Raw genomic sequence first — 22,616 nt, forward strand, 5'->3', positions numbered from 1 at the left:
AAAGCAGCACTTTATAGTTCCTTGGGAAACAAAGGGTATCCCCATAGAACTTCCTAGATCCCTCATTAATTTGTCCTCTTAAAGGAATATAATATATAGCCAACAGCTTGAATCAGAAGGATGTAACATATTCTCTGGGCACAAGAGCAGGGATCCTGTAATGTATGTCTTCTCACCCTACAGTACATCTCCCACTAGGTTCACCTCTTGTCAGCACTTGGCTAGCCCCAGGTGAGTGGCCTGGTGGGGACTCTGCTCTTTTTCTTTCCCCCACAGCAGCATGTGTGTGGGCACAACAGGTCAGCAGTAGCCAGGGAGCAGATACAGAGCTGCCTATATATCCATCCCTGTCTTCAGATGAGCAGAGGAAAGAAAAAAGGAGATGACAGCAATATTTGGAGAGGATGGAAAGGAACTCACCTGGACCCTTGTCGTTTCTCTATACACTGTATTTTCCATCCTCTACCTCTCACTCATTGTAGCCAGAGGGATGTTTTCGCTGTTGACTTCAGAGGATGCCACTAATTAGGATCCAGTATGACAAAGCACAGAGTAGCCTGACACTGCTAGACCACAGGTGCCTAGAGGCAAAGGAGACAGCTCCTGCCTGAGGATCAGTTTCATTAAGATGAGGAACATCAAACAGCTTTCCCTGAACTGACATCCATCTGTCAAAGGAGCCTGCAAAGAAAGGCAGAGCTGACAGGGGCCCTAAGGAGAATCTCATTAGGATGGTTTTAGAGGGGCCTCTTGATGGAAGAGCTTTGGGAACTATCTTATCCCTCCCATCAGGGATAGCTCATGTCTGTCAGTTTGTTATGCCTGTTCTCAGAGGCTGATGGGGATGGACAGGTAATACTGATGGAGGTCACGGGTATGGGAATGTGACCAAGGAGGAGGCAGAGGACTGAGGGAGAAATAGTGGAGCAGGGCACTGCAGAGCAAGAGTACAGAGGGAACGTTCAAGGCACACCTCGCTTTCTGCTTCTGAGGAGGGGGAGCTGCTGGGAAGGGCAGACCACTACAGCAAGCACCCTGTGCAGTGGTGGGCTGCCCAATAGGAGCCTGGTGGGAGTGAGAGTAGCATCTCGTCTTCTTGTGTACACCATGCAGAACTGAATACAGCTATCCTGCTTTTTATTCATAGGATTTGGGCATAGCTTTCACTGTGGACACATCTGCACTTCCCTAGAGGTTCATCAAGATATCAGACCAGCTGAATTAACCCACAGCCCAACCTCGCAGGTAGGGATATGCTGTGGGAGCAATGATGAGGAAAGGCTCCTTTGCCCCATGGACAACAACAACATGCACATTTGGATGGAAGAGGTATGACTGCAGGGACATACAGCTCTCCATGTCTGAGCTACAGCAACATTGCCCTAACATAACCAATGATTTCTGGAAGGCTTAAAAACAGGCATTTATCTAGCATTGTAACTCTCTCCTGAGGCACTCCTGCTGGTAAGTGCATTCAGACACTTGCCCTGCAACACAATGAGAAGGCATGTGCTCACATTCCCCAGTGAGCTCTGATTCAGTAATCACAACAAGCGTTCATTAGTGCCTGCAGGGACATCCTACTAATTAGGAGTGGTCAGCTGGGTATTACACTATACCCAAGTGGTTCACCAGTCTTTAGCCTCTAGAACTGACCTTGCAATTGACTGCTATGCGAGTTGGTGACATTATTCAGTGTCTCTAAAGGCTTGCATTGGTGATATCATTGCCTTTTGTTAGAAGTTGATACTCACAGTCTCTCAGTGTAGAATGAAAGCATGATGGTTTTGTTTCCTTAGAAAGCTCATGCTGATGGTCTGTCTTCCCTACCTTCCTTAGGACTGCCACACATGACCTCGTTGGTTTTGTCTAAAGCAAGGGTGGGAGACCTAAAGCCCATGGGCTGGGCATAACTGCAAAAGCTCATGGGCCTGGGGTGTATCACAGACACTTGGCATGCTTAGAAGATGCTCTTGCAGCTGGGCAACACAAGAGATGCCCCTGGCACAGGCCAGGGTTTCTCTGTATGTCGTCGTAATTTCAAATCACTGATAGAGCTCACAAACTTTATTCCCAGCCAGCAAGTGCGAATTTGTCACCAGCCAAAAGGTGTTGGAAAGACCTTCCCTCTCCCCAGGAAAGAAGAGGCTCATCAGCCCTGCACCAGGGCTTTGCAGCGATGACATCACCCAGGCTGTGAAGAGCTCTGACAGATGATGTCACATGGTACCTCTGGAAGTCTGCAGTGCTGATGCTGAAGCTGGTTTTAAGGGTTAGCACAAATGATGTCAGTCAAGGAGTGAGTCAGAGTCCCAAACACTGGTGTTCAGTGCAACGTCACCCACCCATCTCCAGCTTCTCCTCCAAAATATCTCCTACAGGTCCTGTGTGGTGTTTGCCAGCACTGAGTGAATGTTTTGGAAAACACAGGGCACCGAAAACGGCTCTGGAAAATTGAAACTCAACCTTTATATCCCTGAGGGCCTGCAGCAGTGATGCCATCCCCACACCCAGAGCCTCCCCAACCCACTGCAACTCCAAGCCCCTCAAGTGGCCTCCCAGGCAGACAGGAGGTTGGAGAGGCTCCATTTCAGCTCACCTCTCTCCTTCTGCCTGGCTCTCTTGCTCCTGCTCACACTCAGGCTGTAGCTGTCTCAGGCTCTCTCACACAATCTGTCTCCCTCGCACACAAGCTCTAACACAAACACAAAGGCTACAGGATCCATGTCTCTCACACATTGTATAAGATCCCTCTCCCTCACACAGTCTCTTTCACACACAGTGTCTCTCTCCCTCACGCTCGTGCTTGCATACACCTCTTTTTCTTCTGTCTCTTTCTCTTTTTGGCATTGGTGGGAGTTTCAGGGAACAAGGCTCTGTCTTATTCACTCTGTTAACAGAGTCACATTGTTCCCTGCTAGTCTGCACCATTTGTTTTGCTATATTACTACTATTCTCTTTGCTCAGGGCTCAGTTCCCTCCCCTCAAGGAGGAGCTCACACTCTTATGGCTTAGCAAGAAACTTGCCTCAGTTCCTAGGACTTGCCAAACATGTCTTCACTGGCAGGTCCATGAGGGTTTTGCTTTAAACCCTGCTCTGTTTGACTGTATTACTTGTAAGAAAGTGATGCTTCCAGCATGTAGCAGATTTACAGGAGTTAATCTGAACAGGACTAACTGTTGAACTGCAGTTCAACTACCTGGAACAACAGCTGATCTTCTTCTTCCTTGTTGCAAGTCTGGATTATCACAATGGGTACCCCCATGCGAACAGATCATCAAACAATTCCTTAATCTTCTGCTTCTTTTTCTTCTCAGCTCACCAATCAGTGCAGGGTACATTGATTTTACAACTGGGTATTTGTGAAAATAAGAATTCATATTTTAACAGCAGTGCTGTTTTAAGTGTGATGTCTGAAGACTGTAAGAGTGGCAAGGTTTATAGAGAAGGATCAGCTATGATACAAGCAGAATGAAATGGACAGGGTGTCATGCAGGTCTGGAGGAGATGACTGCAGCAGGCCCAAAGAAGAGCTTGTCCATTTTTACATTTAATTTGGCTTGTCCAAAAGAAGACATTTGTCTCCCTCTATAAACCTTGCCTTGCCAACATGGTTCCAACTTGGCAGGAATCAGAAATGCAGCATCACTGCTCTTCGAAGTGCATGTCTCTAAGAAGACAGAGGAATTTCAGTTCCATCCTTCCCAGTTGGCATGAACTTTGCCATGACTTCTTATAGACTTAGACCTTCCATAGTGATATTTACATTCCTCCAGCCCTCAGGCACTTCTCCCAGTCACCGTAAGTGTTCAAAGATTACTTAGAGTGACCTTGAAATTACGTCAGCTAGCTTCCTTAGCACTGATGGCTGCATCCCACCAGGGCCCATGGACTTTATATATATCCAGTTTGCTTAAGTGTTCTCTGCTAGTCCTCTTTCCACCAAGGTTAAGTTGCTCCATATGTTCCCCTGGACCTGGTATTTCTGAAGGCCAGCCTTGCTAGTAAAGGCTGAGCTGAAGAAGGCATTCAGTACTCCAGTCTTTTCCACGTCCTGTCTCACCAGGGCACCTGCCTCGTTTAGCAGTGGGACCACATTTTCCAAGGCTTCCTTTTGCCACTTACATACTTCTGTATTTTTGTCTGCTTTAAGATTCTAGATGTGGGAACTCACCTGGAGGCTTACTTGGAGACTCAGCATTGTGTCCCACAGGCAAGTAGTGCAGAACATACCTTCCATCTGCTCAAGTGCAGATGTGAAGCTGACTGCAAACAAAGTCATTAGCACATCTAGCATAGAGCTACATCTCCCAGGACCAACCCCACAGGGGCTTTCCTATCTCAAGACCTATCTTGGTTTAGAAAGTGCTTGAGGTCATGAAGCCATATGTTTCAGTTCCTTTCTTGTCTATTTTCACCAACAAAATCCTGATTTCTTCTATCCTACCACCCCACACACATAGTCCTGGTCAGCAATTGCTGACATCAGCAGTCTTGGCACGAGGCAGATTTTGCTGCTAGGAGTATTCCACTGCCATGGTACCACGGCTCTCTCATGTCACCTGATGTGCCTGGTCTTGGTCACAACACCTGCCAAGATGCTGACCAGGGTAATTGTGAAGACGCTGGTGTCCAAGACATGCATGGCTCCAGGGCTGTTGTGGCTTAAACAGTTGATGAGAAGCCCAAGCTAAACGTAGTTCTTTCTCCTGTTCATTTGCCTGATTGCTGCTGTGTACAGTTAAGCTTTTTTTCTACCTGTGCATCCCACTTGCCCTTTCAGCCCATGCTAAATAGTTACCAGGCTTGAATTTTAAGCGTTTACTGTGTGCTGGGAGAACCATCAACATCAGCTGCAGAAACTCTGTTCTGGAACTTGAGTCTCTTTGCTGCTTTGGGAAGCTTCAGATGCAGCTGTTTTCTCATCAGGTCTGTCAGATGATCTTAGCATCAGGCTAACAGTTATCTGGCATTTCAGACCACTGCAGCAGCCTTGCTGGGTGGACCTTGGCACAAGCCTGACAGAGGTTGAATAAGATGTGCAAAAATGCAGAAGAATGGATGGCATGGATCAGCATGAAGTCTGCCTGTCCCAGTATTCTGTCTCTGACAATGTCCAGGGCTGGCTGGCTGGGCAAGAACACGGCATGAGCTTTCCTTGTTTTCTTTTCCCTGATACTGGCCACCAGCAGTTTAAAGACTACCAGAGATTTGGTTAAAACACTTTGGCAAGGATTTTCACAATTTTTTTCTTGTGAAAAAACTGTATGATGTTTCCTTGGATTTTTTCTTAACCTGATGCCTGTTCTCACATTGCAAGGAAAGGTCGACATTTTTGCCCTGCTTGCCTTCTTCAGACCACTTTGATTGTAGGATCCTCAGTTGAGGAGAAGAGACAGACAGCTTTGATCTATTCTTATATGACAATTTTTCTCCTTCTGTTCTGCAAAGTATTTCCTTTATTTGGAAGAAAGGTCATGTTCCCTGAGCAGATAAATTTGCCCTGTCTGTCTCGTGGTCACCTGGTGATGATCATACAGAGACCAGAAAACATGTGCCTTCTTCCACTGGGCCTTTTTCTTGCCTGAGACCCTAGCAGTGGAGAAGTAGCCATAAGTGCTGCCCCATCTGGAGGATGAGAAACCCTGGCATGGCTTTCTGCAGGGAATATTTCTGGCAAGACCCTCCTGGGTGTGCGCTGTCCAAGGAACTTTGGTGCAGATCCAAGGAATCCCTTCTGTCTAGATTGCTCCAGGTGGTGTCAGCAGAAGCTGGGAGAAGGAGCTGCCCCATAAGGGGAATCCCCCCACTCATTTATAACTGCAGGTGGGGAGCACAAGCTCCCTGTCATACACCAAAGGAACCCTGCTGCAGCTACAGGGCCTGATCCAGAACATCACAAGTTGGCAGCACAGCCATAGCTTCTACACTGATTGGAGACTCTATGTCCCAGACCATACCACTCAGCTTGGGCTGTGATATCCTGATAAAGGAGAGACATGTGGTGCCCTGCAGAGCAAGACCACACACTCACAAGGTCTCTGATAGAAGGCACGCTCCATTGCTACCTCTCTGCCATTGTCCCTTCTTCCATTTCCTGTCTATATGCAGCCTCGCTCTGCATCACGGCCCAGTGCTGCCCTACTGCCATTACATGAAGTGCTGTCTCAAGCACTGCCAAAGCAGATGCCTCTCCACCCTCTGTTCAGCTTGATGGATCCCAACAGAGGCACACAGTGAACTAGCCTGAGACTCAGCTGCAGAACAGCTGGTTCAGCTAGATCAAGAGACATTTTTCATTTAATCAGACATCTTGTGTCTCTCAATGTGGCACTCGGAGACCTTGATTTTCACCAGAGATCTTCCTATTTGCTAGGAATCTGTGGATTCTGGCTTCAGGGCTCCTGCAAGTGAATCAAGAAAAGGTCCAGGTTACCCTATCCACGAACAAGCTGCTAAAACTACCAGAATCACATGGGATTAAGCCTGTGCTTGCTGTACTCAGAGATACAGTTTAATAGATCAGTGCAACACAAAGGTCTGAGGGTATCATTGAAGTTTTCTTCTCTGCCCACCAAAGATGCTCTCTGACTGAGCTATTCAGTCAAATTCTTCTTTGCCCCGCGTAGAACCTACAGTGGTGCTGGGCCTGTCCCCTGCTTGTAAGACCAATACATTACTTTCTCTGCTTCAGTTTTTCCTGAGGTGATGCCCCTGCCCAATTCTACTGGACTTCCTCTGTACCATGGTCTTTGTTAATAAATTCCAGGCTGTGGGTGATTCCCAGACTTTGGAGGAGGTCATCTCTGTGATCAAGGTGTGGGAGAAGGGGGTGACAGTTGAGAGAATTCAATAAGGAACCAGGAGAGACCTGGAGATCCAGCAGGACCATCTGTAGGGGAAGGTGCCTGATTGCTCCTGGAAGTACATTCCAGGGATGCTTTAAGTGTTCATCAGGTTCCTATTTTTCATGGTATGGCACCATGTTAGAATGGGCCTACCCCTGCCCTTCCCACTCCACAATCAAGGCCATTTCTGGAAGAGTCACAGGTGGGGTAATTTGGGCAGAGACATCACCTTAGATATGACTGAAGCAGAGGACATCCAGCTTCTTGGTGGGCTGCATTTACTTCTTACTTTCCTCATTTTGAAGGGCTGTATCTTCATTTTATTCCATATTCTGTTTAACATAAGAGCAAGGTTCAGTGTTCAGTACGCTTTGTATTTTTGCCCTAAAATTAAATTTCTTTTCTGACTCAGCCTAGAAGGACCAAGCTGTAGGACTGGGGAGGAGCTCTATATGCACATGTATGAAAGAGACATCCTAAATTTGTTTCACACACTGACTGTATCTCAGCTGTCCACCTTCTGTCAAGCCATTTGCAGTCTAGGTTGACCCTACTGCACTGCATGTCAGGCTGAGAATCCTAGCAGGACTTTCAGTGACACACTGATGCAGAAACACTCAAACCCTAGTGGTGAATACTCTCCCAGACAAGCCTTGCCTTCCTTCATCCCTTTCTGAGCAATGAGCTGGCTTTTTAATTTTTTATTTTTTTTTGCCTAGTTCATTGGTTTTTTTCCATCCCACATGGTCAATATTTAATTTTTGGTGGACAAAGATATTTTTCACATTCTGTTTCCCTGTGAGGAACCACCTTCTTGCAGGTTTGAATGACTCAAGACGTGCATGAGAAGAGACAGAAAGGGTTGAATGAAAGGAAAGAAATGGAGAGATGGAAAAGAGACAGCAGATAGAAAGTGGTGAGTGAAAGCATCAGGAAGGTGAAGGCGAGGAGACATGGAGAAAGTCATAATTCCCTAAGGAACAGAGAGGCGAGAGACAGTGAAAGAAGGTGGAGAATGGAGAAAACAGGAAAGAAGGGAAGTATGAAGGGAGCAGTGGGTGGGAATTATGAGGAAAACACAGTGTGCAGGAAAGGAGGAGAGAGGTGGTGGCCTCTAAGATAAAGCAGAGGTGAGAGGAGAACCCATGTCCTGTTCTGACAGTGCTTCAGATGACTAGCTTCTTCTCACAGGTAAGTGGCCAGGCAGAAGAGGTGCAGAGGTCTGTTTGCCATCATATGTTGCTTCACTCCATCCACCACACTAATTAGACTTGGGACTTAGTGATGTGGAGAGAAAGTGAGGAAGACAAATCTCTTCCGTTTTCCAAAGACACTTCATGAAGTCTATGTATCATCTGGGGCATAAGGGATGTGACTTTCCAAAAGACCCAGAAAAGCCCATTCCTTCCCCAGAGCCAGAAGGGATTTCTTCAGTTTCTTCAGACCCAGGAGATCTGTAACAGTATACATCCACAGATGGAGTGACCTAGAGGTTTATACTTTTCTGTGGGAAGACCCTGTAATATGCCAGAGTGATCACTCTAAGGCTTCCTAGCAACAAGACAAGTTTCTTAATCCTCTGAGAGGGCACGGGGGTGTAGAGAGGCTGTGCTGGAAAAGGCTACCTCTTCAGAGCATCCCTACATAGCAACAATCCCAAGTAGGAAGAAGAGCTGTCATCTAAACCTCCCCCACAGGCTGGCTAACCTGCCTCTGTCTGTTTCACCTTCAGGCACACTGACTGCAAAACAGGGCTGGAGAAATTAGTGCCCCAGTCTCTGTCAAGGATCTGGATGGGGGTGAGGGGGTAATGTCTCATCATCATCTCCAAAGTCAAACAACCCAGCATGGCAGAGTGGAGACTGCTGCAGACAGAGCAGCCCTGAGATGATGGGGGCAGCAAAACCTGGAGAATCATCTCTTCCTCTCACACTCCACCACTGGACTGGTGCTTTCTTCATTGCACACTCAGTCATAGGCAAGCAGACCTTAGAGAAGCAGAAAGGACCCGTGATGCCTTCCTACAGAAGCAGACTATGCATGATGGAGCAGAGCTGTCATCTGGCAGTTGTGGGTGGCCGAGTGCCTTTCAGAGGTCACTGAAATATCGGTTTCTATAGATGCTGCCCTGTCAAGCTTTACCTTCTAGCTCACCTCCCTGCCACTGACACCTCCATACTTCTATCCCCAAAGGCACCATTTCCTACAGTGGCTCTGAAAGGAGGGCACCGGTAACATAGGCCTGGAAAGCCTCTAATTAACCCTGATTATCTAATTCACGGCTTCATCCTGGCAGCTCCTGCCACAAAGGGCTCAACAGAAAGTGTCAAAAATACCAATTATCTCCCTGGCTGCCACTTGAGAAGCAGAGAGAAAGTGTCACATGGAGCCTGGTCAATGACAGTGACACAGGACAGAGAAAATTTACAGCAGAGAAACAGAGGCAAAAACTCTCTCCCCATCTTATCAGAGAGGGATGAGAAGCTGGGATCTTGTGTGTCTTCTGGCCCAATGCCCCATCTGAGAAAAGCCAAGAATGAAACACCTTTTCCTGCAGATGAACAGATACTCTAAGCAGCCACTTTACTTCAGCTGAAGGCGTCCTTACACAACAAGTAGAACCACTTCGGCCTTTATAGATTTAACTTGCTAGCACCTCCTTGCCCTGATGAACCTACTCTATGACAGTTTTGCTTGGCTTGGCCATTTTTGTTAGCTGCATCACTGTCCTGTAACTCTGATTCAACAGCACATGGGTCATTTTTGGCTGCTGGGACTTCCCAGCCATCCCCACCCTTAAATTCACCCTGGATAAACTCCAGATGTTCAAGAAGGGAAAGAACAGAGTAGAAATAAATCCCCAGGCCTGCGTGAGCAGGTAACAGGAGGCAGTTGGAGCAGGCTTGTGACTATTTGCTCTCAAATCTGCAGGCAAGCTTGGCTCTTCCTCATGCTCCCTGCCTCACTGAGCTCTTCCTTCTTTCAGCCACTTCATGCCAGAGGTCCTCAGCTCCTGCCGCTCTTTCTTCAAGCTCCACCTTGCTATTCAGGTCCTGTTTGTCCCTCGTAATCATGGCAGACCCTCCACTGCCTATGGAGCTGGAGCAAGACAAGTGGGACAAGGCACTGGGCCGGAAAATTGGGTGCAGAATTTGCAATGAATTCTTAATGATGCCCTTTCTGGCGACATATACAGAGAGATGGAGCTGAATGGTTTTTCTTTTTTGAAGTGTTTCTTATTTAAAAAGTGATGAGGCTTTTGATCCATTTTCCACAGTAGCATTGACTGGGCCTCTGCTTACTTTTGTGTTGCTTGGCAGGAGTTACCAAACAGCTTCTCAGACTCAGTTTCAACCCCATTCCCTCCTCTTTGGAGGATGCATGTCCCTGAGTAGTCTGGCAATCCCACTGTGAGAGGTATATAACTGTGTTGTGAGAGACAGACCCTGTCCCAGTGAGCCTGATGAAGGAAGGGAAGACATAGATCCTTGTTGGATACCTGGGAAGCCAAAGAATTGAGCAGTTCTGCACCCTACCAGAGTCCCACCAAGCCCGTGGCAGAACCTTGGGTTTGGCTGTTTAGCAGCACCAGTGATGTTAACCCATCTTTAATCTTAACTATGTATGTGAACCTGTTCCTTGTGCATTCAAGTCCTCCTTCCATCTCTCTTATCTTTTCACTGCTAAGACTTTCACTCTCAGGCTGTTCAGGCTTGCCTTCTCTCACCCTGTGTTTCCTCCAAGGATGAGAAGGGAGATGTACAGGTTCAGTGACATCCTCTGCTCACCTGCTAAGGATGGGCATGGCCTGTGTGCACTTACAGTCGCAAATCCCCATAAGCTCTGTATAGATCTCAGCCTGTCCTCCTGCTCTGCATGATTCACACCTTTGTGTTTTAATTGAGAGGGCATCCAAGACCTGGGAAAAGATGTTGGCCTGACCATTTCCTAGCCTGAATGGCTCTCCTTCCCTTGAGGGATGGACCTTGGGACAAATGCCAGCAGTGGGACCCTCACACCTTCAGCCATTGCCCACTTCCCCTCAGAGCTGTTGGTTACTGGTTCCATTGGAGCCAACATTATCTGGAGGGGAGAGATCCCTCACTTGACTTTCTTAGGCTCGGTCTGACCCTGAGGAGTCATGACTGATCAAGGTCTCCAGGCACTGAACCTGCAGAGAGCAGTGGTATCCCCTAATCTGACCTGGCTGTTGTAAAAGCCACCAGGATTTGGATAGGAAATCAAGGCTTAGAGAAGATGTTACCTTTTCAGTGGAAACAGGAAAAATTCATCTGCCAGGCTGCAATTCCACCAGGGATGCTCTTCCAATCTTGACAGTCCAGAAGAGGGCAATGTTGCCCACTTGCCTGTCCGTTTCAATACACGTATGCTTAAGCACACAGACATACATCTTAACTGTCCTATGTAATTTCCAGCAAAAGCCTGTGTGGCTAAGTCAGTTCTTCCTCTGCTGGAGCAAATGTGGCTTGGATACTCACTGAACATCATGGCAGTGAAAAGGAGCCATGTCAGCATGAGCCAACCACAAGACAACATAAAATTGTCTTCCTGAGTCTGCAGCCAGCCTAAAACATGAGGCTATGCAAAGCTGCATTGTTCTTCTCCACGATGGGTTGGCAGGCTGGGAAAATTTGGGCTGTTCAGCCTGAAGAAGAGAAGCTGTGTGGAGATCTCATAGCAGCCTTCCAGTATCTGAAGGGTGCCTACAAGAATGTGGAAAGGGACTCTTAATCAAGGACTGTAGTGATAGGATAAGGAGCAATGGGTTTAAACTTAAACAGGGGAAGTTCAGGTTAGATCTAAGGAAGTTCGTAACTGTGAGGGTGGTGAGACATTGGCACAGGTTGAGCAGAGAAGTGCTGCATCCTTGGCAGTTTTCAAGGCCAGGTTAGACAGAGACCTGGGTGACATGGTGAGGTGTCCCTGTCCATAGCAGGGGAGTTGGAACTAGATGACCTTAAGATCCTTTCAAACCCAAACCATTCTATGATTCTATGATCCTATGACTCTATGATTCTGTGCTCAGTAGGCCAGCTCACGCCAGCCACCCAGGTGACTCCCTTCTTCACACTGTCCATTGCAGCCTCTTCACTGATCACTGCATAGCGCAGGACATTTCTCCTGGTCCATGATGCAGCCGTCACAGTCCACCAAGCAGGTTCTGGAGGGAGAGGTCAGTGTGGTTTGCTGCAGGGACTGCGTCAGTTGGACACAGTCATAGTCAGAGGCGCTTGAGAGAACAACGCAGACTCCTAGGCGCAGCTCACACCTCATACCTTCCCTGGACACACACCAGCTCACACAACCTGGTGCAGAGCAGAGGACTCCCAAGGTCTCTGTCTGGAATCATCCAAAGGCTGCTTAAATACAGGCACTGCTGAACTCTTTCATAACAGATAATTTTGGCCCAGAGGGTTGACAACAGTGCCCCCATGTCCCCCCAGCCCAACAGCCCCCGCATGGCTTCAGGACATTTGTGATTAATTCAGCCCTCATAGTCTTCCTTTCCCAAAGCTTCCCACTCCACCTAGACAGCATCTGCAAATATATTTTGTCCTTCCTCATCCATGTGACAAAGCAAGCAGATGAAATGCAGAGACTGTAGAAACAAAATCGAATTTAGCAACAAAATAAACAGCATGGGGGCACTCAACTGATTAGATTATGCCTCTTCATAATTTATGCATTAATTCCTCCCAAGGTTTGAGATTCCCTGTCTCAGAAGGCCCATATCCCTGCACTGCAGAGATGCAGATGTCAGGAACACCACCTTGAGCCAAAGATACAGCTTTCCACCAAGCACATGAAGCTCTGATTAACCCCAGCAGAGCTCCTTTTCGTTATGCACCATTGTCCAACCCCCAGAGGTGCACAGCCCAGCACCATTCCTTCCCATACTCAATCATTTTTCCCAAGTCTAATGAAGAACATGTCAGACTGTGAAGCATCTGCCTGTAGTAGCATCTGCCCCCAAGGCTGCTCTAAAATGAATTCAAGCATTAATAAGAGTCATCAGCTACTGCAGCATATATATCCAGAAGCTGAAACTCACTGTTGTGTCCACATTTACAGCCCCTTAGGACCATTTATTCCTGCCCCCCTGAAACTAAGAGAAGAGGCTGTGAGTTCAGCACACCCAGGAAGGAAGCTCAGAAGCCATGGTTAGATCCACCTGACCAAAGCTGGATGTGCAAGGGCAAAAGAAGAAACCCTCTGAGCCAAGCAGCAGTACCAGCCTTGGGAGAAACCAGAAGCAGCAACAAACAGGAAGCAGAGAAGACATGCAAGGGAATGGCTGTTATGTCACCATACACAAATTGGCCTAATTATGTGAATAAATGCACCAATAACCACAGATTAGCTGGCTGTATTCTTGACTTTAAATATTGATGCTTAGGAAGAGCTGAGATCAGGATATCTGCTGGTGGATTAGGCTACAGATTGCTCAGTCATTACCCATGACCGAATCACCTGGCTTGGACTGCCTTCCTCCAGACAGATCCAGAGCTTGGGCAGAGGACACCTCTCACCACCAAGTGAGGATTTGTTGTGTAGGTGATGGGCGAGGAAGCACTGCCGTACACCATGCCCAGAATGGGGCATCTACTGGGTGCTGCAGGGGACTGGTATCATGGCAGAACTGAGGACTCAGTAAAAATGAAGATGTGCCCAAACAAAGTGATATCCAAGGGCAGAGAAACAGTGTGTTTGGAAGGAGTAGATGGCTACAGGGTTCCTGGGAGAACCCAGAATCCTTCTACTATGCCCTAACTCAGCTTTTTCAGTTTTTCCCGTACCCCGTTCCCTCCCATCCCATCCCACCTCCTCTACAAGACAAGGCTGGGACAAATGGACTCAGAAGCAGCTTTTCATATTTTTTGTTTGTTGTTTTTTGGGTTTTTTTGTCGTTTTTTTCTTTTTCTTTTTTTTAAATAAGAAATTTATTGCAAATATAGAAATTGATTTTCTCCATACAGGAATCTCCGAGTTGAGGAAAAATGATTTCGTGCCATTCAGTTTTAAAACAGGAAAAGAAAAGAAAGGAAAAAAGAGGCAAAAAGAAGAAAGAATACAAATCCAAAAGAAGAAAAGAAAGAGGAAGGAAACAAAGGAATAAAAAGAAGAAGAAAACATAACTCCAACTCAAATTTGTCCATACACAACCAGGGGGGGTCACAGGGTTGTTACGGAAGGAGGAACACCAAAGAGGCCACAAGGAGCCAGTCCCAGCATCTGCCTCCCAGGCTCTTCCTTACATTCGAGGGCTGATGCCCCCAGCTCTGTGCCTGGCAGTTTGCCTGCCCCTTCCTATCCCCTCGCCCCAGGTGCTGTGCTTGTGGATGGACCAGTCGTACCAGCCCTGGGGGGTCTGGACTGACCCGGCTGGCCTCTCCCCAGGTGAAGAGCAGGCCATGGGGGCAGGACACCCAGGAGCAAGGCCTCACAGTGGCGGTGGTAGTTATGGGGGAGGCAAAGGCCAAGCCAAACGCGTGAGGACGGGGCAGACAGAGTGGGGACCATAAGGGGAAGAAGGGGCAAGGAGGAGAGGAGGTGCCCACCCAGTGAGAAAAGGAGAAGCTGGGCAGAGATTTCCCTCTCCCCACCCCGGTGACAGGGAGTAGAGTTGGGGCAGCCCTGGGGAGAGCTGCCCTGGTGGGACTGCATGTGGAGAGCTACAGACATGTCTCCCCACAGCAAGAGGAAGTGGAGGGGAGGCAGACCGAGAACGCCCCTCATGGTACAAGGCCAAAGTGGCTGGAGGGACGAGGTGCGGGAGTGCGTGTGTGTGCAGGGGGAAGGCAACAGACGCTCCCCTCAACCCCTTCGTCACAGAAAGACCCAAAACCACCCCCTGCGACACAGAAAGCCCCAAACCCCCCTGCCCCCCAGCCAGTGTGGGCAAGGGGCAGCCGAGCTGCGGCAGGCTCCCACAGCCCTTCTAGACATCCCCCTCGTGTCCATCCCGCACTAAGCCACCCTCAACATGCACCCTCCTGCTCAGATAATGGGAAAGCAGCAGGTTGGATCCAACAAGAGGACATGGCTCCATGAGGCTCTTCTTGCATGGGGCTTGTGCTGAAGGAGGTGGTGGTGGTGGTGGTGGAAGGGGTGTTCTCCAGGCTCCTGGAGGCTGTGTGTTCTTCCAGACACAGCTGAGCTTTCCGGTCAGCAGTAAGCATGGCAAATGTGCTTTCGGGGCCTTGGGTCCAGCTCCTGCCCGTGTGGCAGCTGCCCACCCTGTACCGCTGAGCTCGGCCCTACAGATGGCCACAGCTTCCACATCATGAAGACTGCCCAGCTTTTCTCTTCAGGCACTGCTGACCTACTCTCCACCTCCTCTCAGAGATCCTCCAGCCCTGTGCTCAACCCTTTCTCTCTCTGGTCCCTTTCTCCCTTTACCATCCGGTTTTTTCCAGTGCAGCCATCTCTTCCCCTGTTCTTTGCAGCCTGTCCCTCTTCTCCATCCTCTCCATCTCCTCTACCTGTCCCTTCCTTGCCTCACAATTTCTTGGTCCCACCGCACCTTCCTCACCCCTGTCTGCCCCTCCTCTTCTCTTCCTCAGCTCCTTTTTCCCCTTCCCTCCTGCATCTCCCCCTCCTTCCCCCAGGCCCGTATGGCATAGCCTCCTCCAGGAAGGCAGGCTGATTAGCATTGCAAACACACACAGGCCTCCTCAGCCCAACATAAATCTTCATTTGTCAGTCATGAATATTTCACACCTGCCTCGGGAGGGATTTATTCAGCATGGAAGACTGGGGAAGGGGGAGAGGGAAACAGCAGCATAAGCTGGGGCAGCACCAGTAGGGATGGGGAAGAGCCCTGCCCTACGGAACAGCACACCTAGGGTCTCACCTTCACTCTTCTGGGTGCAGGAACCCAGCCCAGGCTCCCCCCAAGCCTGCACCTGAGGGAAGAGGGCAGGTCAGCACCCAACCTCTTTCCTCACCCTTCATGCTTTCAAGTGAGGTGAGCTAAATCCCTGCTTTCCCTGCCAAGACTAAGCAACCCAGAAATAAAGTGTGAAAGGGCTTGTTCTGGTTCTGCCCAATGAACCCACTTTGCCCTGGGAGAAGGCAGAGGTGAGGGACTCTTGACAAAGCCAAGCCATAGGGGGCTTAGGAACTTCAGGCAGTCTCTCCATGCTTTTTACCATCACAGAGGTCTTAAAGGTCTCATCATGCCCTGCTCTCTGCCAGGGCCACCCACAGGAGAGGAGGGATAGGACAGACCTCATCCAGAGCTCCCTGCAATCAATGAGAGGAAGGTGGTGGGAGGTATTCAAGTGATTGCAACCAGCTCCACATCAAGCTTTCACTGTATCAGAGGTTTCCCTGCAGCTGAAGCACTCCTTACTCCCCCAAGAAAAACCTTGTTTGTAGATCTGGGAAAGAACAATCAGGGCATGGGGATGGTAGTGACCCATTTTCATAAAAGAAATTATCCCATTTCTTTTATGAGATCTATCTTGATTGGCCTCACTCCTGTTTCTAAATAATTAGGAGAAATTACGACCACTAGAAAGAGCCAGCATTTGGTATATGACACATCCCTCTTCATACATACAACCCTGAAAAGCAGCTGAGAGACCACATTTGGGGTAAGGGGAGGGAGACACTGGAAAGAAGGAGGAATGTTTCTTATGCAGCTGATTGGGTTGGGTTCTCTTTGGGGTGTGTTCCCCCCCAAACTGGTAGGAGCCTCTCATAAAATCACATCAGGGATGAATGAAAGGAGCAGGGAAAACAGGGACAAGGACAGGAGAGACTATGGGGGAGGAAGTTAAATTCCAACAAACTGGCACATACACAACAGGTGTTTGCTCAGAAAAATACAGTAAAATCATCATGCAAATAGAACGTTAAATCTGCTTTCCTCCGACAGGGCTGGCACCACTTTGCAAGCCCTTGTCCCTGGGGAGGGAGCAGGACAAGGAAGAAGGGAGGAGGAAGGAAGGTGAGACATTTTGTTTCCCTTCCTTGCCCTCTTCCTCCCACAGAACAGTCCATCTTGTGCAAACTTCACCCACTGGTTTGGAGTGGGGGGCTACAATTGGGAGAGAAATGGCTTGTCCCTCCTACCCAGCCTTACTCCCACTGCAGGCAGAAGAAGGGCCTGGTGATAGCTGTATCCCTGACCTTTCTTTTCTGCCTCATTGGGGTGATGGGGGAAGTGAGAAAAAACCATTACAGGTTAATACTCCCCCCAGAAATGTAGGCTGAGCAGAACTGATTACAAGACCATACAGCAGAGAAGCACAGGGAGGGAAGAGGTGGGGAGAGGAACAGCACTCCATCCCCCCATGCCTGTCATTCCCCTTTTCCTGTCCAGTTCTGTGCACCAGCCATTAGTCTTTCCTGTTTGGATGGTTAACATGCTGGAAGACAACTGGGCCTGCTCCATGTGGTAGCTGGAGAGGTCTCTGCTGTGCCTAAGCATCACTCACAGCATTTACCTGTCTTGATTTGCTGCATTGTCCCAACATGGAGGGACAGCTGGCAGCAGTATGTGACTTCCCTTCATCTTCCTGCACACACACACATTAACAGACACAAACATGTGCACACACACCCTTTCTTCTGAGTTGGACTGGCTCATAAAGTGTGGAGTCAGTCTCATGAATACTTCTGGACTCAAGGCAAAGTGATGCTTTGGCTGTGGGGAAGCAGGCTGACAGTGAAGGAGGTTGAGGCAATGGGACGAGGACCTAGCTTAGGATTCTTACCATCAGCATCCCTGCAAGGAAGGAACCCCATGGATCTTCACAGGTTTAGATCTTGGGGATCACCCTTCTGGTTTTCACACACCAGTGTCTGCCTACTGCTGTTCCTCACTTGCAGAAGATGAAGTCATGTCTCCTGTGGCATAGAAACCAGCTCTCACAGCTGGCAGTGCTACTGCCTGATAGGCAGGTTTTCTGCAGGCAGCATGGAAATCCATAGAAGCTCCTACACCCTCATCCTTCTCCCACAGCCCCCAAGAAACTGGGTCTTCTCAGAAATGCCTCAAAAATGCAACTTCAGAAAGGCCAACACAACACAGGCCCTCATCCTTATCCTGACAGAGGTGAACAATTGTCGAGAATTGGGGTGTGCAGCTTATGCAGAGGAGTACCACTGTGCTGCATAAAGATGCACTCAGCAGGCAGCATCCCTGCTTGATAAGAAAACTTTGGGGGAGATGGTACCAAGATTGTGCTTTATTGGGCTGCTCAAAAATGGGATGATGTGGAGAGGGCAGTAGGCTCATTCCCAACTCTGCGGCAGAACTTCTATCCAAGGTACAGAGGTTGGGAGCTAGCAAGTAAAACTGGGGGTTTGCCAAGGCATTAAAGGATCCCTAAGAAAAGCTTGTCACAGCTAAATGTGAGGAAGTGGAGGATTTAGGAGGTGATATGTTGCTCTGACTCTCACGAGGGCCTCTAAATATTCAAAAGGACACTGTCATCCAGAGACTGGTATGCTCTTCTATCCCAGCACACACAGCATGGCTGCACATGCAAAGGGAGTTTCTTTTGGAGCCTTCCCTCTTGAGCTATTCCCAGGCCCCATGCTCACATTCCCTTTGTTTCCTGCCCTCCTCCCTCAATCCTAGGCTTTTTCCTATCCATGCCAGAATGTCCATAGCTTATTCAAGAAGAAGCCACCTCATGGCTTTTCTGTCAACTTGGTGAGATAAGCAACTGAAATCCTATTCCTCACATCCACCTGCAAGTGAGAAGGTTGAGTGATGCTCCTATGAACACTCACCTACCACACACCCCATGGTGCAAGTCAGTTGGGAATAGTTGCAGAAGCTTTGTGTAGAGCTTGTTCTACTGAGTTCCTCTCCAGGTCCCTTCCTCATTGTAAGGGAGATATGAACAGAGAGTTATCAAACCTACAAGGCAGCAGTAGGTTTGCCTGAGCAGAGATGTGTATGGTGGGGGCAACCTCTGACTTGTGACATTCATGAAAAGATGGGAACCCTTCACACCTCTGAGAGACCAGACCTTCCTGCCTTTTCCTCCACCACTCCCTGAGGACCTGGCTTGCCATGCCAAAGAACACATTCGTACCCTGCCACCAACTGCCAGAAAACTGTCTCTGAAAAGTCTGGAGAATGCCCATTACTCCAGAACTGCTGGTGCTCATCAGCAACAACATGGTGGGAGAAGGGAAGGAGGAAGAGCAGCAAGGGCACAGAGTGTGTTGTATGGCAGGTCCTACCTCCCATGGTTCTTCATACCTCCCCTCCTTCATCTGAGGAGGATGGAGATTTGCAAAGTATCTAGGCAGAAAGGGTGAGCCTAAGGACCCTTAAGTAGAGAAGGGTAGGGAAGAGCAAATGAAAAGAAGTGAGAGAACTTCTTCAAACAAATCCCACCTGTCTTGGAAGGGGACAGGAGAGAAAGAAAAGACTCCACTGTTAAAGGAAATGAGGGAAAAATTAGTCATGGAAGATTTGGAAAAGCAGGTGTATCAGGAAGGCAGAGAAGCTTACTAAAACAAATCCTCTCCTCCCACCCGAAAGAAAAATCACCTCTCAACAGGAACAGAAAGAGCAATAGTTCACAGCTGAGTTTCATGCCCGGTGAGCGTCCATCCCTGCCCTTCCCCTGCCACCACTGCCACCCCCTGCCGGGCCATTCCCACCCACCCACACTCCAGTGTTGTTACCACAGTGTCAGAGCAGGACGCTCCTCCCAACCATCTGCAAGCAGAACAATGGTCCCCATAACACAGTAGAGACAATTCGGTGTGTGTGTGTGTGTCTGTGTCTGTGTGTGAGAGAGTTTTCTGCTGTTGTTGTTGTAAACTTTAAGAAACAATTTTGTCAGTTTTGTATTTTCAGGAGTATTTTGTTGGTGGTTTATTTTTCACAGTCAAGTGGTATTTTTTTTTTTTCTGGTTGTTGGGGCAGGGTCTTGTTCTGTATCGTTTCCTTGGAAAGAGCGAGGGAGAGTCACAGCTTCTGCTGAGCAGAGACTCCTTTCCAGTAATCCAGGATGTCATGCAGATCCTCATCCTTGGCAAACTGAACTTTCTTCCGCAGGGCATGCCCAGCTGCCATGTAAACCTCCTCCCTGTGGTGCTTCTTGTAAGGCCGGAATCGCTCCCAGATCTTGTGGGTGCTCTCTGATGAGTACTCAGGGCTGGAGGAGTAGCCTGAGAAGTAGTGTCTGGGGGAGAGCTGGGAGTACGTGGAGTCTCGCTTGGACCGGGAGAGAGGCTTGAGGAATGACACCCTCTGGCTCAAGGTGTCAGCACTTTCCTCATAGTACAGGGCTGGGAAGGAGTGACGGTGCTCACTGCAATGGTAAGAAGGCTTGACCTCCAAGTGGTGTATGGCGCCTGGGGACACCAAGGGAAGACGATCCAAAGGGCTGTTGAGTGGACTGCCCTTCTCAATGTATTTGGAGTCAGACTTGCTGAGTGGTGGGTGGTCAGGCACATCCAAGCTGAAGACCTTGGCGCTCTTGATGGAGCCACTAGAGGAGACACTGCAGGTCTTTCTGGCCACGGCAGCATCAGCACTAAGCTGGCGCTGCAAAGGGTGGTGGGAGCTTTCCTTGTAGGGTGGGGAAAGAAAGCTGGGCCGCTCTAGCCCACCCGAGGAACTGGCTGGGATGGACTGGCACTCAAAGGCCATGTCTGAGTCAACACCAGTTCCACCACCCAGGAAGGAGGCTGTGTCCAACTTGAGGGCATCAATGCAGTTGTTTATGATCTGGTTGACCTTGTCTACCTCCTTCGCTATAGTAGAGATCTCAGCAGCTGAGCCTTGCCCATTATCAAGCTCCCTCAGGTCCTCATCCCGCTGGGTTCGCTCCAGCCCATCCCCACCACCAGTTCGCACCTCAATGTAGTTACCTTTAGTGGTGACTTTAGGAGTCTCCATCCCAGTCTCTATTGACTTTGATGGGGGCAACTTCTCCCCGATCATGGAAGGGATGGAGGACATCCGTGAGACAGGGATGACTGGTGGCTCACCCAGCTTCTGAGAAGGATGGACCATGGTACTGGTATCAATATCTGATCCATAACGCATTTCCAGAATGGTCTTTTTGACATTGAGGGACTTCTGTTTCTCCTCCTGCATCCTCCGCTTCCGCAGGCAGTAGTACACCACCCCCAGGACAATGACCATCCCAAAAAGGCAACCCAGGGTGGTCATGATATAGTGGGTGGTGGTGGAAGTACTGGAAATAGGGTCCTCCCTGCCTTTGCTCCGGGTTGCAAAGGTCAGGCAAGTGTGGTTGTAGCGCCTGTTGTTGCGGATGGAGGCCACACAGAATGTATAATCAGTGTGGGCCTTCAACTTGTTGACAGTGACATACTCCTTCTTGCTCTTCAGTGTTGCTATGTCAGAAACATAGCTGTTGTTGTATTGGACCAACACATACATCTTACTGTAGGGCATGGGGATGGTTACCATCAGGATAGCTGAGGTGATGGTGACGTCATGTAGCTTGATGCTGGGACTGAAGGAGGAGTCAGTGGTGGAGGATGCTGGAGGCTTGACTGAGAGGAAGTCCCCAGGGCTAATGGCTGAGCCCTCATCCAGGTCTCGCTGGGAGTCAGGGGTATAAGGGGTGGGGTTGACCCTGGAGAGGGAGGGGATGGTGCCACCTCTGCACATGGACTGGAAGATGGTGATGGCATTGCGGTTGTGGTGAGGCCTAGGCACCAGGAGCGGGTACCCAGCGAACTCCCGTGGACTCTCACACTGGAGCCGGTCATAGTTCTTGGTGACATTGTTGAAGACCGCCAGCCAGTTAAGAAAGCTGTAGAGGCTACAGTCGCAGTTGAAGGGGTTGCCGGCCAGCTCGCACACCATCAAATTGCTCAAGCTGGTGAAAGTGTTCCCCTCCAGTCGGCTGAGACGGTTAGATGACAGGTCAATGCTAATCAAGCTGGGGCACTCAGAGAAGGCAGTAGGGGTGACCAGCTCAATTAGGTTGTGCTGCACAAAGAGGAACTGGAGACGTGCCATGCCCCGCAACATACCCTCTGTCAGGTTGGTGAGTTTGTTGTAGCCCAGCTGTAAGACCTGAAGGTTCGACTGGCCCATGAAAGCCCCATCTTCAATATAGGAGATCTCATTCTTGGTCAGGTTCAGATCAGTCAGGTTTCCAAAGCGGTTGAGAGATGAGTAAAGCACCACTTTGAGCTTATTCTCATTCAGACGCAAGTCGTGCACCGTGCTGTTGATGTGCTGGGGGATGGTCTCATATGGGGGCTGGTTCTGGCTGCAGATGGCCAGCCACACATAACCTTTGTCCCCCTCAATCAGCCAGCAGTCACCTCGCACGGTGCCAGGGGAAAACAAGCAGAGCAGGGCAGCTGCCCACAACCCCAGGCACGTCATGGTCTGCAGCGGTGCCCTCATCAGGATGGGAAAAAAAAATCCACAACAAAAAACAACCCAAATCTCAGGACACCAGCAAAAGGAAACTAAGGGTCAGGGGTAAGAGAAAGGGGCAGTAACTGGGCTTTAGCAATGGAAGGGCATGAGCACCCCAGTCCTAGTGGTTGTTGTCACCATTGTTTCTTCTTGCCCTCTGGGTCAAGCCAGGAGCATGGAGCAGGGGGAACACGTGCAACCCACTTCCAGCACACACAAAAGCTGTGACTGTGAATAATTGGTCTGGAAGGGAAGTATCTTGTGCTTCTTTTCTGAACAAAAATTCAGACCGAGGGTAACGAATCTTCTTTGATGCTCATGAATGACTCGCCCACCTTTCCCACTTTTCTCCCTCCCACCC

General features: G+C 49.2%; 1 protein-coding gene across 1 annotated transcript; it reads right to left on the reverse strand.

The window, feature by feature from the left end:
- Nucleotides 1-19,813: 19,813 nt before the first annotated feature.
- On the reverse strand, nucleotides 19,814-22,240 carry ELFN2 (extracellular leucine-rich repeat and fibronectin type III domain containing 2). Its single transcript, XM_010023379.1, has one exon. It carries the CDS (start codon nucleotides 22,238-22,240, stop codon nucleotides 19,814-19,816), a length of 2,427 nt encoding a protein of 808 aa, XP_010021681.1.
- Nucleotides 22,241-22,616: the final 376 nt, after the last annotated feature.

This window comes from Nestor notabilis, unplaced genomic scaffold, assembly GCF_000696875.1.
Source record: "Nestor notabilis isolate BGI_N333 unplaced genomic scaffold, ASM69687v1 scaffold1980, whole genome shotgun sequence".
NCBI classification, from domain to species: domain Eukaryota; kingdom Metazoa; phylum Chordata; class Aves; order Psittaciformes; family Psittacidae; genus Nestor; species Nestor notabilis.